Source organism: Neofelis nebulosa, chromosome 10, assembly GCF_028018385.1.
Source record: "Neofelis nebulosa isolate mNeoNeb1 chromosome 10, mNeoNeb1.pri, whole genome shotgun sequence".
Lineage (NCBI taxonomy): Eukaryota > Metazoa > Chordata > Mammalia > Carnivora > Felidae > Neofelis > Neofelis nebulosa.
In genome coordinates, this window is record NC_080791.1 from 6,591,690 (window position 1) to 6,610,227 (window position 18,538).

The 18,538-nt window shown below is 39.9% G+C and overlaps 1 protein-coding gene across 1 annotated transcript in view; it reads right to left on the reverse strand.

Annotated features, from left to right (window-relative positions):
* Nucleotides 1-2,820: 2,820 nt before the first annotated feature.
* LOC131486769 (protein NPAT) overlaps nucleotides 2,821-18,538 on the reverse strand; it is a 51,135-nt gene continuing 35,417 nt past the window's right edge. The window contains exons 11-18 of the mRNA XM_058686679.1: nucleotides 13,732-13,828; nucleotides 12,980-13,108; nucleotides 10,464-12,134; nucleotides 8,230-8,345; nucleotides 8,046-8,154; nucleotides 5,511-5,571; nucleotides 4,189-5,347; nucleotides 2,821-2,955 (exon numbers count right to left, since the gene is read on the reverse strand). Of these exons, the coding sequence (XP_058542662.1) occupies nucleotides 2,878-2,955; nucleotides 4,189-5,347; nucleotides 5,511-5,571; nucleotides 8,046-8,154; nucleotides 8,230-8,345; nucleotides 10,464-12,134; nucleotides 12,980-13,108; nucleotides 13,732-13,828 (3,420 nt within the window). The 3' untranslated portion in view covers nucleotides 2,821-2,877. The remainder of the gene's footprint in view (nucleotides 2,956-4,188; nucleotides 5,348-5,510; nucleotides 5,572-8,045; nucleotides 8,155-8,229; nucleotides 8,346-10,463; nucleotides 12,135-12,979; nucleotides 13,109-13,731; nucleotides 13,829-18,538) is intronic.

Sequence of the window (18,538 nt, forward strand, 5' to 3'; positions counted from 1 at the left end):
GCTCAGAGCCTGGAGCCTGCTTCGGATTCTGCTTTGGATCCCTCTCTCTCTGCTTCTAATACACTCGCATTCTGTCTCCGTCTCTCTCAAAAATAAATAAACATTAAAAAAAATTAAAAAAAAATAAATGTCTCCTAAGGAAGTAACTGATAACACAAACAAATAATAACTGGTTACAAATCTGTCTGTGCTATTTTTTTTTAAACTTTCTAACCTTTTAAATCATTCATAAATTAAAATCATGACTCTTAATGGCTGTCATATATAAATGTTTTTCTTTTTTCTGTTGGTAAAAACTGGAAAATGCTTGGTATTATGTGAAGTGAAAAACAGCATTAGGATGTTATATTTACAGTTTAAGTTCAGCTATACAGAGAAAATAATTTAGGAAAAAAGCATGCCAAATGTTAACTAGTGTTTATAAAAAGAAACAAGTCTATGAGGAGAAAAAGCCTTGGGGGCACCTGGCTGGCCCAGTTGGCAGAGCATGTGACTCTGAATCAGGGGGTTGTGAGTTTAAGCCCCACGTTGGGCACGGAGCCTACCTAAAAAAAAAGGAAAGAAAACAAAAAGGCTAATAATAAAGTGAAAACTTCATGCGGAATTTCAAGAAGCTGAGGCTATGGCTGAAAGATGGTGGCTTGAGAAATAATGAATGTAAAATATATAATAATATTGCATTTGAATTTACTCCTTATCAAAAATAAAATCTTATCCTCCCCTAAGAGTCATGACATCTAGCGTTTGGCCGAACGCTGATGGATGCTCTTCCCATGTACAACTTCAACATACTAAAAGGTTCTAATAATATCCGGGCTAAAATAGTCAAACACTTTAATTACAAGAATTCCCAGATTTAATACACGACTACATTAATCAGTAAGTAATGTCCACAATAAAGAGTAGATCCTTACGTGTACTTACAAAAGTAGGCATAAGTTGTTTATAGTATATATACTCTGATCCAAATACGTAGTCCCCGGGCACCTGACTGTTAAAATAGATTACCGAGTATACGCTACAACTAAGTTCAGTACTTTGGACTTTTAAGGTAAAATGGAGGTTATGGTTTTACTCTTGAACGTGAATGCAAGTTCCAAGTACAGGTTGTTTTTGGACTATATCTAATGGCTCCTGGCTGGTGACCTAACAATCTTGAATAAAGCAAACTTTATTTGTATGTGAATTCTTAGTACTTAGCAAATACTAATACATATTAATTGAATGAGAAGAAAATCTGTATTTTCCAACATCATGTGAACTTGTGAAAAAGTGGCTTGCAAAGGAATTTAATCAAAGTATCTAAATGAGAATGACTGCCAATATAAAGTAGTTCAAACTTTTGAAGTTACCGAAAATATTTATTCAAACCTAACTGTAGTACAGTATCACACTGAGTTAAATAAACATTAAGTGTATGATATGTAGTTCCTTATGAATAGACCACTGCCATATCATAACTCACAAGACAAATTTCTGCAGTAAGATTCGGCAATTATGACATGATTTCCACACTGAGAAAGAGAAGTAGGATGCATTTAGTTTTTTGAAGGCCCAGTATAAAAAAATAAGGCCGAGGAAAAGGACTCTTTAACAACATACACACCTGTAGAAAAAAATCCTGATATACTGATATTTAACCAAACAGAAAGCACTTAAGAGAATATACTTTAATCTAGGCACAATTGGTCACATATTAAAGATAATTTCTGTTCTCATAAAGATTTAAACGAATTTTTCAACTTAACTGATGCATGTGAGTCTGAAACAGAAGGCACCTCTTTCATTCTCCTTAAGGACTCTGTGACAGTAACTCTTCGTAACACCTTAGGGGGCACTATATCTAAGTATAGACACAGTTATGTAACAGCCCATTTTAGGAGAAACTACATTAAAATATAAAACTATGATTTTTCTTTTTTACATCTTATGATGGACACAGCTTCCCAGACGATGGCCCTCCACACAAGCTTTAACCCAGAACACAAGACTTAAATCAAATGTGCACTGGTCACTACTACGTAAGAAGTGCTATGGATTAGTGCAATTCTTCAAATCCCCAGTATGTGGGGGAAAAGGATATACATACCAAGAAGTCTCAACTACCACATGAATAGACTTTGTATGGCTCAACAGTCTAAACATTTAAAGTTCTGTAAAAGATCTCAAAAGTTATAAACAAAAGATCAGAACACTCAAAAATGGTTTACAAAATTCTCTTTAAACAAAGAGACCAGAACCATCAGAAGAAACAGTGAAAGTGTAAAACTTCAGGAATACAACCTTTGCTGTAACAAGAAGGGGTAATAAAGTATTCACTCTAGAAAAAATCCTAAATTGTTAATTTCTGGTCTCTCTACCACCAGATGAGGTTGTCATCACTTCTGTACTACTTTGTGGCTGTCTTCAAACATCTTGTAGGACAGTCACCAAAGGCAACTGTAAGGAAAAGCATCATTTTCCCCCCAAAAGTGAGAAACTAGTCCAGATGCATCAACCTCAGAGTTAGGGATCACAAGAAGTCAAAAAACACAATGTAAGAACGCTAGGCTGATTTAACCTCTATTTCAACCAGATTCATACAATATTTACAGTACGTAATTGTCACAGCTATACAGTTTTGCAGATTGGATTTACTTACATTTCTGCAAATGTTTTTTCCAAAATAAAAAATATACCAGGTAAATCTATGTACAAAGTAGGAAGCTGCTTCAGAAACAGCATGATTCAGGTATAAAGTGGAATTTCAGTACAAGGAAAGTGCAGGTCAGGTTCTGTCAGTTTAAGGGTTTACACTAAGTTTAAACTCTAAGTTTACACTCAGAGTTTAAGGGATACGAGTTTTAAACAGCTACTGTTCTTTTAGGTTCAGAGTGTTTACTCATCATAATGCAATGATAACAAAAATTTGTCCACATCCATTCCAGCTGGAAATGAACTGGGTAGCTTCTTTTTCTGTTAAAAAAAAAAAAAAAAAAGAAAAGAAAAGGAAAAAAAAGAAAAAAGAAAGAAAGAAAAGAAAAAAAAGAAAAAATAAACCTAAGTTAACATATTGAACTCAAACAAGGGCAAAAAACTTTCATTTGCAACCTTATATCAGGTTCTTCCTATACTACAATTCTGCCAAAACTTTTAGTTCACTGGAACTTTAGTTACACAGAGAAGCAGAAACACATTTTCTAAATCCAAAGTTATTAAATTATACCTCAGTGGTACTTTAACATTAGTTTAGGGCAAAAGACATTATACAAATCCAGAGCTGATGAATGTTGAGTAAGCTAGAACACGCTTTCTATAAAGGCGGTCATTATTACCAAAACATAAACCTTAGAAAGCTTTACTGACTGTCAGTCACAGGTACCGTTCAAGTTCCCAACACTTAATGCACCCCCGTATCTTATCAACACTACACTGGGGGAAGACGTGTGGTAACCTCGTATCAGGTGATGCAGCCGAGACTTGAGACTCGGGCGCCACGGGCTTCACCACAGCCACAGGCCCAGTGAACAGAAGATGTGAGATTCCAACCCAGGCTGGTACGGCATCGAGGCCAACACGGTCTTCCCCCGGCACCATACTTCCCCTAAGACATCCTGAACACTTTTCTTTCTATTCAGTTCACTCACTAAATGGCTAAAGAGGTTTAGGAAAAATGGGTTTCAGTTATCAATGCTCTCCCTGCGTTACCTTCCCACAGAGAACTATGGTCAAAGAAAAAACAGGTAAATGTAATTTTTCCTCTGCTCCAACACATTAGCATCTGTTAGAGCCAATGGAAGAGATGGCAGGACGTGCGGAAAAAAAACAAGAAGGAAGAGCCGCAGAGTTGCTTTCTACTTGGTAATTCCACACGTGACAGTGGCTTCCCAATCTTTCATGCCTTACGGCATTCTCCCAAACACCTGGGTCCTACCGTGACAGAAACAAAAACCTCCTTTCCCCAAGGAAGACGTTTAGAGATAAACGCCTTAGCAACGGTTCTGCAAACGCTCCATTCCACCTAGACACACACTGAGTACCACACTGGCTGAGACACACCGCCATAAACACATTCTGTCAACCAAAACCCAGAGCTGTCTCGACCAGAACGTGCAGTTAGGGAGCTCTGGCAAAAACGCGGAGATCTCTACTGTGAGCACTGAACGAAGGGCAAAGGTGTGGTTTTGAAATTAAGACTTTCAAACTTGCCTTAATTTTCTTCTTTTTCATCGGTAGTGACGAATTTGCAAGACTTTTATTGGAAGTACGGGAGGTTCGCTCGCGTTCATCTAATTCCTCAATCTTCCGCTTTTTGGTGGCGCTCCTCGAAGATGCTCTGAATTGTTGTTGTGTGTTGTCTTTCAGGGGAGTTGTCGAGGTGGTTCTGGAGATGGCAGCCCGGGACAGAATCATCAGCGTGTGGGCAGCCATGTTCACACTGTTCTCACTCCCCGTCTCGCTGGCAGGGCTGCAGGCAGGCAGGTCTGGGGTGACAGGAGGGACCATGACTTTGGCTGTGCTACTGTCTTCACCAAAACGCCTACTGGAGGGGACCTTGATCCCATCTCTAGGTTCTTCTTTATGTTTGTCCCCTGCCCCCAAGCCCGCTGTCCGGGGTACAGGGGAGTCAGAGCTATCGGGGAGCCTACTTACTGGGCTGGGCCACTGACCATCCTGCAGCATTTCTGAGCCAGGTTTGGTTAGCGGGTTAACCAAAGAAGCGGCACATTTAGTTTGTTCTTGCTTTGGATCCTTCCCAGCTGCACCTACCGAAATGACATTTTTACTACTTGAGGACGTGCCTTGTTTTTTGGTCAGTTCGTGCAGTGAAGTTACGGTTTTCTCATTCCGTATACCCCCATTTTGCTGCCCATTTGACAGTTTTGAAGTTTCGGGATTTTTCTGCCTTTCGACATCGCTGCATAATTCATTCTCCTTATTAGCTGTTGTTTTATGGAAAGATTCAAGTACAATTTCTGTCGGTGGGACTTTCTTTTCTGACTGAGTTTCTTTTGTGGTGCTATGTCGGCTATTGGGAGTTTCTGATTTAGATAAAATCTTAGGCAAAGGAGGTTTCTCTCGGTCTCTTTTGAGAGCATTATTAGAAGGGGCCTTGGAGGTGGAGGACACAGTGGGTGACTCGAGATTAGGAAATGAAATGTCATTCCTTTCCTTGTTTTGGGACACCGCCTTATGGTTTGTGCCCTGTGTATTCGCCACAGAAGCAGTGCTATCAAAACAGAGCACACGTCTGTGGCTTTCAAATGGTTTGCTAGCTGGAACTACACTCTCTAATGAGAAGGGAACCGTGATTTCTTCCAATTTTTTCCCGAGATCGGTGGCCATATTCTTGTCAGACACTTCAGTTCTGTAAAATAAATAAATAAAATTTAGCAACATAAAGAAATCCTTGTCAGACACTTTAGTTCTGCAAATCAATAATTAACTGTTTTTAGCAACACAAAGACATCTTTTATGTTTTTTATCTGAGCATTCAAAAAATCTAGAATGGAAACTACATGGATGCTCACCTTTGTGCATGACATCCAACTAAATGACTAGATGAATCCACCAAATTATTTACCTGCTTTCCTGGAATTATAAATGAAATAATTAGAAAAGAGAAACATTCCTGAGAGAAAGAGTACATTACTCTGAAAGGAAACGGAACAGACCATAGTATCACACATCATGAGAAAAATTTAAATGACCGCTAATGTACAAATGAAGTACTCTCACATACTGGGTGTAAAAAGCAGCTTCTAATTTTATATAAAAGACAGTCACTCATCCATTTTACAGAGGAAATGCACACATGGAGCAAATGACTTGTTTCCAACTTCAGGCAAATATTATGATTCCAGTCTCTGGATTTACCGATTACAATGTTCAAAATAGCACTTAAGGGTACTCCTTAGATTTAGAAAACTAAAGAAAGCAATATATTAATGCCTATTTTGAAATTCTGCCCATTTAACTCTCATATTTGCAAGCCTATGTCAGGCAGAGCACCAGCTCTGGAGTTTTAATAGCCATATTTTAATTTCCAAGGACTTAGGAACTGATGTGGGGAGTAGCAAGATATGAAGCTAGAGAGAAAAGCAGAGATGAACTCATAAAGGACCTTGTGCATTATGCAAAAGGTTTCTTTTTTTATATATATATTTATTTTGAGAGACAAGGAGGGAGGGAGGGAATTTTTTTTTTTTTTTTTTGAGAGAGAGAGAGAATCTTAAGCAGGCTGTGCGCTGTCAGCACAGAGCCTGACACAGGACTCAAACTCACACACCATGAGATCATGACCTGAGCTGAAACCCGGAGTCGGACGCTCAACTCACTGAGCCACCCAGACGCCCCTGTGCAGAAGGTTTCATGGAGAATCCTTAAGAGTTGAAAATAGGGAAGATGCATAAATCGATTTATGTTTCAGGAAGTCATTCTGGCAGTAGTGTAGAAGATGGACTAGAGAAGCAAGAAAACTGCAAAGAGAAATTCTACATACATGGCTACAAATACTCCAGGTAAGAGATGAGAGAGGCGTCAGGAGACAGGGATGGGCATTCATAGAGACATGAAGGGTGAAGGAAGACTCAATGGTGACATCAACCAAGGAGAAAAAAGCAGGGAGAGGAGGAGGTCTTTGACAGGGAAGAGGTGAGAGGCCAAGACATGTCGAAGTTGAAGGTCTTGAGTTAGGCACGAGAGCAGGAGTGCACTAATTGAGTGGTGGGTCCAAAAGCCACCAACATTATCAAGTGCTAGAGGGAATAAAGTTAGAATGGAAATGATGCAAAGCATATGACATTATCAGGAGGCCACTGATGATCTCCATTTAAACAGCTGCAGTGGAAACAGGAGAAAAGACAAAAACATGGATGAAGAAAGAATGGGAGACGGAAGTGTTGGGGATAAACAAAGGGCTGGCAGGTGAGACAAACCCAAGGAACTTTACAGCCAGAGAGGGAAGGATCCAAACAAGAAAAATTTAAGACATACATAGGACACAAGATGCAGGCAGACTGCATTAACCTTAGGAAGAGCAAGATCATTATTCCTGTAAGAAAGAAAGGAAAGGGAGGAATGATTCTGGAAGAACAGGTACACACCAAATGGGAGTGATGTGAGAAAATGCAGCTTCCTACTGATGAGGTGGGAGAGAAGAGTGCTGGCTTGACAGGAGGAGGGTGGGGACTGAAGAGACGTGAGAAGAGCTGTGAAGTCAGAAAGAGCCTGAAGGGGGATGGGAAAGAGCGCCAGGAGGACATGTGGAGTGACCGCTAAGAGACCGTGAACAGCCCCACTTTGAACGCAATGCCGGAGAGCCCAGGTATAAAGGCAGGGATGGGTGCCGGGACAGACCCAGGGTGGACAGCAGCAAGAGGGACAGTAGAAGAATGTGTTGGCTGAGGCCATACACGTGGGTCTAGCCTGGATGGGGAAGGGAGTCTCCAGGAAGGAAATGGGAGGTTCATGTGAAGTGTGAAAGTTCAAGTAATGGGAACTCACACTGGCGGCCGAGGTTCTCCGGTATGTGGGGAAGAGGTACGGGAGAGGCTGACTGGCACACACATACAGACTTGGAGATGGAGGGGTCTAAGGATCGTGCAGGTTAGGCTGCGGGCCAGGCTGACACCACAGGCATTCATCATCCACGAGGATGGGAAGTCTGAGAACTAGATGCAACCCCGAAATGAAGATCGGGTATTATTCTGTACACAGTGTCTTCTGTGGAACACAAATCTTTAATTTTGGAGTAGTCAAAATTTCCTATAATGTATGTCATGGCCAATGAAATTAATTTATTAAACAATCTTTCCCCTTCTCTCTGACTTCTGATGTTACCTCCACCACATACAAATTTCCTTAAGTACATGGTCTCTTTCCGAACTCTATTTTGTTCCATTTGCCTTTTTTGTTTTTATTACTAAAAAAAAAACTTCAAGCAAAGGTTGGACAATCACCTGTTGGGAATGAGACAAGTATTCAAAAAGAAAATACTGTGGCGTTGCTGCAAACAAATGCACATAGAGAACATAAAACTGACATTAATGAACTTAAAAACGTACCTGTACAAGGCTTGTTTCTCAGTCCCTGAGTCTTCTGAGACTTTGGAGGGATGGGGAATTGAGGGATACTTCTACTGCATACAGGTGCCGCCAAAGGCATATGAAGGACCTAGAAGAGAAGCAGCCGTTAACTATACTACGTTCGAGAAGCATCACTGTGCCATTTTCAATTAAAAAATCTTACCTGCTGAGGAGGAGCAGGAAAGGTATTTCCATTCTGTCCAACCACAGATACAGGGATCATCCCCACCATTCCTTGGAGTACAGGTTGGACAGGAGAGGCAATTATGATGGCAGATCCTTAAAAAAAAAGAAAAAAAAATCTCAGTAAGCTTCTCATAAACAAGAGACTCCAAAGTAATTATTAATTTAAAATAAATTCTATAAAATTGTATCTCTTTCCCTTAGAATCTACTCTCCTTAAAAAAATTTAGGAACAGCAAGGCTACAAATTAAGAAAAAGGCAACCTGAATTATTAATCTTATGGCCCTTTCGGCCAGAACTGCCATCTTCCAGTAATTCACGCAAAGGACCAACACAAAGGGAAAGAGGGGGAGTACCCCCTATATATTCTCTAGGCCTTTCAGAAAATACGGAGTTGTTCTTTGGACACATTCATGCAAATCTACAAGAAAGGTGATGTTGCGGACATCAAGCGAATGGGCACTGTTCAAAAGGGAATGCCAACTGTTAACAGGGCAGAACTCAACAGTCTACAATGGTACCTGGCATGCTGTTGGCACTGTGATGAGTAAGTTAAGGTCAAGATTCTCACCCAGAAATAATGTACATATTGAGCACATTAAGCGCTCAAAGAACCGAGATAGTTTCTTGAAGTGTGTGAAGGAAAACGAACAGATAAAGCAGGAAGCCAAACAGAAAGGTACTTGGGTTCAACTGCAGCACCAGCCTGCCCACCCAGAGAAACACACTTTGTGAGAACCAAGGGAAAGGAGCCTGAGCTGCCAGAGTCCATTGCCTATGAGTTCATGGTGTGATAACTGTAAAAAAATAAAAGACCTCAGGCCTGTAATACATACGTACACACACAAACATACAAAGCAATCTTACAGCATTTGGTCGAGGTAAGTATCACGAGTAATTCATTAGACTTCACAGCCAGGAGATCACATTATAGTTATATGTTGACTGTCTGGCTAGAATAGTGAAACTGATCAGAAAATTGATGGTGAAGGCTTCAAGTTTCAATCTTATACCAGAAAATTAGGGTCTCAACTGAATGTTTATGGCTCAAGACTCGCTCAGAACTCCAACCTATAACCTCTAATGGTGGTACTTGTCAAAAAGAGTCCAGGGAAGTGTACAAACCGTCAAAACTATGGGGGGAAATTACAATGGCTATATGCTCCCTAGAAATCAACAATATAGTCTGTGGCTATCCTCATATATCCCTGTCGCACAAGTGAAACTTCCTTAGAGTCACTAACAGTTCCTGTCAGGTGGATCTCACTTTCACAAACACTCACTTCAGTCTCTCAAATACCTACTTACACTTAAGAATTCCCTTCCTTGGGATGCCTGGGGCTTAGTCTGTTAAACATCCGACTCTTGATTTTGGCTCAGGTCATGATGTCGCAGCTTGTGGGATTGAGCTCCGTTGTCGGACTCCGTGCTGACATCATGGAACCCACTTGGGATTCTGTCTCTCTGCCCCTCCCCTGCTCTCACTCTCAAAATAAATGCATGAACCTTCCAAAAAAAAAAAAAAAAAAAAAAGAATTCCCCTCCTTTACTCCAATTACTACTTCATTTCTCTCAGCTTCAGCTCAAGTCCCACATTCTCTACTAATTCTGAACCCTCTTTTATGTTATTTTAAACAGCACTTCAAGCAGGTCCATCATGCTTGCTAGTTGATTGTTCACATTTAGTCACATTTTATTACATGCCTACAATATAAAAAAAAAAGGGAAAGGAGTTTGGGAACCAATATATAAGGAAAGGTACATGAATGATGTATCATCAGCTCCATCTCCAAGAATCACTGAAACCAGTGAATTCTGTAACTTAAAAAAAAAAACTTTATTTATCTGAGGGGGGGCGGTGCAGATAGAGGGAGAGACAGAATCCCAAGCAGGCTCCGCAGTGGCAGTGCAGAATCTGACGTGGGGCTCGAAACCCACAAATCATGAGATCATGGCCTAAGCCAAAGTCGAGAGTCGGACGCTCAATTGACTGAACCACCCAGGCTCTCCATGAATTCCATAACTTACCACTAGATTTAAAAAAAGGTCTGAGTGAATGAATTAGGGAGAGAAAACAAGAGCATCAACACAAATTTCAGTCTTTTCTCACACTATATATCCATGATTTATCACCTGCTAGTCAGTAACTGCACACGCAAGAGAAATGAGATACCATTCCAGAGATGTGAACTTCAACGTGTTCTTGAAGTTACCTTGTGAAAAGCTGGGTGACATGGTTTGATTGACAGCAAATACACTGTTTGACCTTGGCGGTGTCTGTAACTGAGGCGGCGGGGGCTGAGCAGTCCCAGGTACGGAATTTCCAGGCAACACCACCACATTAGACTGACTGACAGTGGTTCCTAAGGCTGTTGGATCAGTCACGCATGTAGCTATCAGAATGTTATTCGAATTTCCAAAAGTTGTGCTTGTAGCTGGCATCAACTGTATGTATCCGCCATCCTTGGAGACGCACGGTGGGGCACTGGCTGAAAAAGCAACGCTGCCTTCACTCTGAGCATTCACTGCGGAGTCTTCGGGTTTGAGGGCCAAGAGGCTCTGTTCCACCGATGCTGAATCCCCCGTTCTTTCCGCAGATGTGAGAGCGCCTGGGGCTTCTTCTGAAGACAGGCACTTAACCAATTCTCCATTTTTGGCAGGGGACTTAGTGGGAGAGGACAGTATTATAGTCGGCAGGTTCTCCCCACTGATACTAGAAACGGCACTGTTCAGTTCAGTATCTGAGGAAACAAATGGATCATCACTAATGATAATTTTGAGAGAGACAATATTTGCTGCATCAACGTCTGCCGAGCTGTCAACACCAGGTCTGTCACTGGTGTTCTGGGACTCAGGATGAGAACCTCCCACTGAAGAACACACAGATTCTGACAGAACAGCACGTTTATCTTCTACAGGATCACCTTCTGGAGCAATCAATGCAACTTCCCCACAGTTACCATTCTCAGTTAAAGTGAGAAAAATACTATCTCCATCTTCTTTTAAAGATGAAGGCTCTTGCGAACCGCCAGCAACTTTCTCAGACCTTGAAGGCTGAGTTTCATGTTCTTCCGCGTGATTTAACTCAAGAGATGATGAACCATTAGGCGGCTGTTTAACCGAAGATGTTGTATCTTCCAGACAAATGTCTACTTGTTCGGATATATTTAAACCTGAACTTTCAACCGATACAGGTAATATCTTGCTTTGAAGTGGAGAATTATCATGGCAATCCACATGTTGTTGTGATGTGACCGGCAATCCGTTGTGAATCTCAGTCTCACTCTGCAGAATCTCTTTAGGGTCTGGTGACTTAGAACCAGGGAGGTTAGTTTTAAGTCTTCCTGTGTTGTTAGAGCTTTCACAAAACTGACTTGTTTTAGATGTCTTTCCAGTTAATGGAATATTTTGGGATAAAAGCTGAGAACTCTTCCCAGAGAGAACGAAGTTTTCACTGTTAGTTTCCCCCCCGAGGGAAACAAATGACGTTACTGGTATACCAGACTGATCAGGCTGTAATGGAGAATCACGTGGCGCATCCGGCAACAGAGAACTCTTTCCGACCTCCATTGCCATGGCGGTTTCAGTGGACATCTGATGGGTGTATAATTCGGCACAACGCTGATTACATTCGGCATCAGAATTTACTCTTTGGTTAAAGTCATTCAAATGAGGCACAGATTCAAAGGAAATATCGAGGTTACACTTCTGTTCATTAGGTACACCCGTTTTAAATGCCTTTTTCTGGACACTAGAGCCTATCTGAGAAAAGTGTTCCTGTGCTTCTGGTCTAAGCTCATCGTGGTTGCTGCCATTCTTCAAGGCATTGGATGTGTCTTCATTTTGGTAGGATGTACAAAATGGGGGCTGCCCAGACTGATCACCTGCAAAATAGGATGGAAGAGACAGATAGGGAGCATGTGTTGCTTTCTGAGGGAGTCACGTTTACTGTTAGGACCTGTTTTGCCAAGGAAGTAACGCATCTCAGACATAACGGAAAGGGCAGGTCTGAAAAACCGTATCTCACATTTTCTGAGTATCAAAAAATTCACAGGCACTTTTTTTCTTTTTTTTTTTTTTTAATTACTGATGCCTTTCTGAGTAACTGCCAGACTGTTTTTCAAACCTCTTGGAAAACAAATGACACAATGAAGGAAAAAGTATATGGGTTTCAGAACATCCAATGTTTATCAGTATGTAAAACTGGCCCCACACATGCAGCTGTTTTCACAGTAGCTGGCTTTTCAACTTTTACCATTTCTATCAACCTTACTTTATCTGATACATTTTTCACGGTGAAATGGGCCAAGTACACTGTGCATCATCAGCATTTGATGTTACTGTCTACTGTGTGCAACATTCAACATTCAGTAGAAACACAGGAATATGACCTAAAATGTTTTAATATCCAGAATTCAAGACTATCACTACAGTATATAATCTCCTCTAAGCAAGTAAGATATAGATCTTGAGCACTCAGTTGCACGTGCTTACCAGGCTAAATGATTAATACCACACACCAACGTTACATAGCAGAGATTTGGACTTATAACACACAAAAAACTGTTAAATGTTATATAGACTTTTGTCAAACTGGTCAATTCTATTAATGCTAAATTGCGCAGGTCAACAATTATGAAAGAATGAGTACTAAAAATTCTCCTTTTAATCAAATTACTAAAAGACTTGGGATTTTTTCTTTAATGAAAAGAAAAAAACTTATTCTTACCAGATTGTTCTGATTCAAAAGAACCTTTAACTGCTAGATTAGTTTCATCTGCTAACACTACACTGGGATTGGTGTCCAGATGTGGACTGCAAATGCCTTGGGATATCTGTTTATTATTCTTGGATTTACCTGTTAGAAAGGGAACAGGGAAATAACTGGTTAAATGATCAAAATAAAAAAAGCATCAGTTAATACAACTTAATGGTGATCCATCAAATGTTTAACTTTATGTCTTTTGGATATAGCCTTGTATATCATGGACAAAACCAAAGATTTTTTTAACAGACTGGTAGTTCTTAAGCTTTAGCCTACATCCGAATCATCTGGAGAGTCCAAGAATTTGCATTTTTAACGTGTTCTCAGATAATGCTGATAATGCTGGTCTGGAGACTAACTCTGAGAATACTGCATGAGACCATAAAATTGAGGGCAATAGCCAATTTCTCGCATTCCTTTTGTACTACCCAATTGTGTTTAATATAATGTATGTGTTAACCTCAACATATTTGTGCTGACTGGCAAAAATGCCCACACAAAAAACAAAATACAAAATGTTTTCCATTTTTATAGCTTAAATTTAAGGAAAAAACCCACCCTCCCCCACTCCCAGACCCTTCACAGCCATAGACTTGCTTTGAAGAAAATAGGATATTTTTCCAGATGCTCTGGGAATTTTGCTTCAGTCTGGTTAAGGTGCCCAAGAAATGGAAACTTTTTTCTTCTAACTGCCTTGAAAGAAATGGTCTACTTACCATAGTCAAAGAGATCAAAAAGTGCCTGAAATGCCGGATCTGATTCTGTCTGCTCCAGTATGTCCTGGATAGCCTCCTCAGACATATGGATTTCACTCTGCAAAAAAAAGAGTGATCCTAACTCAATTAGTATAGTTTAATGCCAGCAAAATAATCATAGGACATCTGATAGCTCTCAACTTCTATGTATAATTATTTCCCTCCAGGAAAATTTCTTCTGATTATGACACTAGGCTCATGTGAAATAAATTAAAACAAGACTAGAAAGCAGAAAATGAATGTTCCCTCATTCAACTTCCTAAAGTTAACTGTCTTGGTGCATATATTCCCAAACATTAAACATAAGTAAAATCACACTATAAATGTTCTTTTTTAAAAACTTGACATCCAGCAACGAGTAAGTGCACAGAATAATGTCTTCACCTACATATGGTGTGAGATAATGACCACAGTAAGTTTGGTTAATATCTATCGTCTTATACAGATATAACAACAGGGAAAGTTTTCTGAGAACTCTTAGGACTTACTCTCGTAACAATTTTCAAATATGCCACACAGCGGTGTTAACGACTCATCATGCTGTACATGACCCCGCAGTGCTGACCGCCTTCATCCAACTGCCCCACTCTCAATGCCCTGCCTCTGGTAACCACAACTCTCATCTATTTTCCTATTAGTTTGGCCTCCTCCTGTATAAAATCTCACACTTTTTATCTACCTGTTTTGGCCTCTTAACATTAAATGCTTTCCTTAAGTGTCAGACAATCCTTGCACGTCCGTTCACATTTTAGTAGCATGCCAAAAGCTACCTGCAAACTCTGTGCTAAGGGAGGGAGCTTGTCAATTACCAGGTATGCAACAGAATAATCTCACAGAACTATCCGTATTTTTAGTTTTTTTTTTTCTTTTTTATATTTTTGTGAGAGAAAGGAAGAGGGAGAGTGTGCAGAGGGTGGAGGCAGAGAGAGAGTGAGACACAATCCCAAGCAGGCTCTGCTCTGTCAGTGAAGAGCGTGATGTGGGGCCTGAACTCACAAACCACGAGATCATGACCTGGGCTGAAATCAAGTGTCGGAAGCTTAACTGACTGAGCCACCTAGGCACCACTAAGTTTTTTTGTTTGTTTGTTTTGAGGGAGTTAGACTTCTTGGTGGATGAGTTTAGGGCTGACAAATGTGTTTCTGGTAAACAGTGTGAATGGGGGCAATGCTGAGACTTTAACTACGACCTCCTAAATGTTGCACGCTGTCTTCCTGCTTTAGCTATCTTTACATCTGCTTTCGGAGCTACTGGTGCTAAGCTTTTTGGGATTTCTATGTGGTAAAGTTGCTTTTTCCCGAGCTTCGCCTTTACTGGCTTACAACTCGGAATCTCGTAAGTACTACATGTCCATTTTAACTTCTGTAAGTTTCTTTTTTCCCTTTTCTATCCTCTTTCCTTTGTTCTTGTGAGTTTTTAAAATTTCCCTATACTGTCTAGTAGTAGGGTACAAAACTAAATGTTTAATCCACTATCTATGTAAGAAAAATGAATCCCTTTGTAACAGACTTTTTGTTTGCTAACTATGCCACGATTTAACCAATTACCGCTGCTGGATATTAGAATTTTTTCAAATTTTCAGTTACAGTAGTGAATACCACAATGAAAATCTTTATCTAGGAATCTGTTCATTTCTTTCTAAATTTTTTTTTTTTTTTAACGTTTATTTATTTTTGAGACAGAGAGAGACAGAGCATGAACAGGGGAGGGGCAAAAAGAGAGGGAGACACAGAATCTGAAATGGGCTCCAGGCTCTGAGCTGTCAGCACAGAGCCCGATGCGGGGCTCGAACTCACGGACCGTGAGATCACGACCTGAGCTGAAGTTGGACGCTTAACCAACTGAGCCACCCAGGCGCCCCGGAATCTGTTCATTTCTTACAATAAATTCTTACCAACAGAATTACCGATTCCACTGATGAGAAGCAGCCGGAGGATATACACATTTAAAATTTTGAGAACTGGGGGAAAAAAAAAATGGGGCACCTGGGTGGCTCAGTTGGTTGAACGTCCAACTTCAGCTCAGGTCATGATCTAGCAGTTTGTGAGTTCGAGCCCCGCAAAGGGCTCTGTGCTGACAGCTCAGAGCCTGGAGCCTGCTTCGGATTCTGTGTCTCCCCCTCCCTCTGCCCGTTCCCTGCTCATGGTCTCTCTCTGTCTCTCAAAAATGAATAAACGTTAAAAAAAAAAATTTTTAAATTTTGAGAACTGGGGAGCCTGAGCAGCTCAGTTGGTTAAGCATCCGACTCTTGATTTTGGCTCGGGTTGTCATCTCACAGTTTACGGGATCAAGCCCCGTGCTGGGCTCTATGCTGACAGCAGGGAGCCTACTTGGGATTCTCTCCCCACCACTCTCAAAATAAATAAACATTTAAAAAATAAAATAAAATTCTGAAGACTACTACCAAGTAGCTTTACACAGAAGTTGTGTTAAGAGTTCCTGTTCTGTGTAACAATGTACAAACTCTTTTTTCTTTTTTTTTTTAAATTTAACGTTTATTTATTTTTGAGACAGAGAGAGACAGAGCATGAACGGGGGAGGGTCAGAGAGAGGGAGACACAGAATCTGAAACAGGCTCCAGGCTCTGAGCTGTCAGCACAGAGCCCGATGCGGGGCTCGAACTCACGGACCGCGAGATCATGACCTGAGCTGAAGTCGGCCGCTTAACCGACTGAGCCACCCAGGCGCCCCAACAAACTCTTAACAATAATGGGCAATATCAATTTTTAAGCATCGTTAGTCTATTAAATAAAAGTAATCTGTTCTCTTAATTTGTGTTTATTATTGAATTGAATATTATCTCCATGTTTACTAAACATTTCAACATCTTTTTGAGACCAATATGATTTAAACAGAATGACACTGAACACACTTTAAAACAATGCATCCAAAGCTGGTGAGGAACCAAGAGGGTGAAGGGTACATCCTACTCTTAAGCAGTCAACAAAAACGTGCTGAGGTTTTTCAAGTTCACAAGTCATTGGGGTAAAACACCACCATCACCACCACCTTTGTTTCCTTTAAAAGTTGGAGCAAACAGATTAGATTGTTACTTCACACAGGGATATGACAGATACTCAGTGAAAGGCTGGAGTAGTATGCCAGAGGGTATGCAATCTAGCTAGATAAAATGATTTATTTTCCACTTGCATCAATTTTACAGGAAAATAGAATGGTTTTTTTTAAAGAAAAAAAAATAAAAGAAATATAGACTAAGAAGCAAAACTGTTAAGTCTTGTCAACTAAAATATTATTATTTCAAAGAAGTTTCAGTACATTCTGACTAGGGTCTTCATTTACTCTTCTCATAGTTGAAGACTTAAAATTCTCAATTTTAGTTATTTATAAGTCATGCTGCAATGTTGCATTTTTCAAGATTGATAAGGTGTACATTTGAATACTGTTGGACAGGAAATTCACATGCAGCAAGAGTTAAAGGGGAACTTTCATGAAGTGGTAAAAACTTGGTTTGTTTTTTTTTTTAATAAAAATGGCCATAAAATGAAAAGAAGAACCTGTCTGAAGTTAAAGAGCCAGTCAACTTTGATTATGAGGATGTACAGAGAACATCAACAATTCTTGATGAAATGTGATTTGGGAGGAAGCCTGGAGCTTGAACAAATATTTCTATATGCATGAACTTGAAAATTTACAGTCATGTAAATAATGTCAAGGATTCAATGTAATCAAATTATGAAATGGTGGATGCACTCTTATAAAAGTTAATGTTGATGAAATATACTCTTCTGGTCAATCGTTTTACTCTAAACCTCAAAAGTTACAACCAGAAGAATCCTGAAATACATGTTCCAATCAGTCTTCTAACTATTTTTAAAAATCAAAGTAGAATTTACACACAATAAAAGGCACAGATTTTAAGTGCTTAATGAGCACAGCTCAATGAGCTTTGAGAATTTTAAGGACTATGTAACCACTACTCCAATAAAAAACGTTAAAATGGGGCTCCTGGCTGTCTCAGTCGGGGGAGACTGTGACTCTTATTTTTTTTCTAGTTTAAGAAACAAAGATTGTCAATCTCGATTTTATTTTATTACTATTATCACTATTATTTCTTATTCTCAAGTTTGTTAATATACAGTGTAGTCTTGGCTTCAAGAGGAGAACCCAGTGACTGATTCATGTCTTATGACACCCAGGGCTCATCTCAGAGCTGTGAGTTCGGGCCCCACATTGAGAGTAGAGATTACTTAAAAATAAAATCTTTAAGGAAAACAAAACAAAACAAAACAAAACAAAAGTAAAACATTTCCACCACTCAAGAAACTCACATACCTATACACACCATTCCCTCTTCTAGAGAATTCTTCTCGGCAAATCACTCCCCTCACCCTCACTGGGGCAACAACTTCTGATTTCTATCACCATAAATTAGTGCTGCATGTTTCACAACTTTATATAAATGGAAGCACACCCTTTGCATTGTTAGTCTATCTTCTTGATCAACATGTTTTAAGATTCATCCATGTTGCTATATATACTAATAGCTCATTCCTTCTTACTGTTCACCAGTATTCTATTTCATGGCTGTCAAAATTTGTTTATTCCTTTTTTTGTTGATGGACATTTGGTGAACATTCTTATAGAAATCCTTTTGTAAACATATACTTATTTCTTTTGGGTAAGCAGCCTCGTAATTGCTAGGTCAAAAGGAAGGTGTACAGGTGGATACATAACTTTGTAAACTATCAGTTTTCCAAGCAGGCTGTACCATTCATAACCTCCATCAGCAATCTTTCAGAGTTCCAGG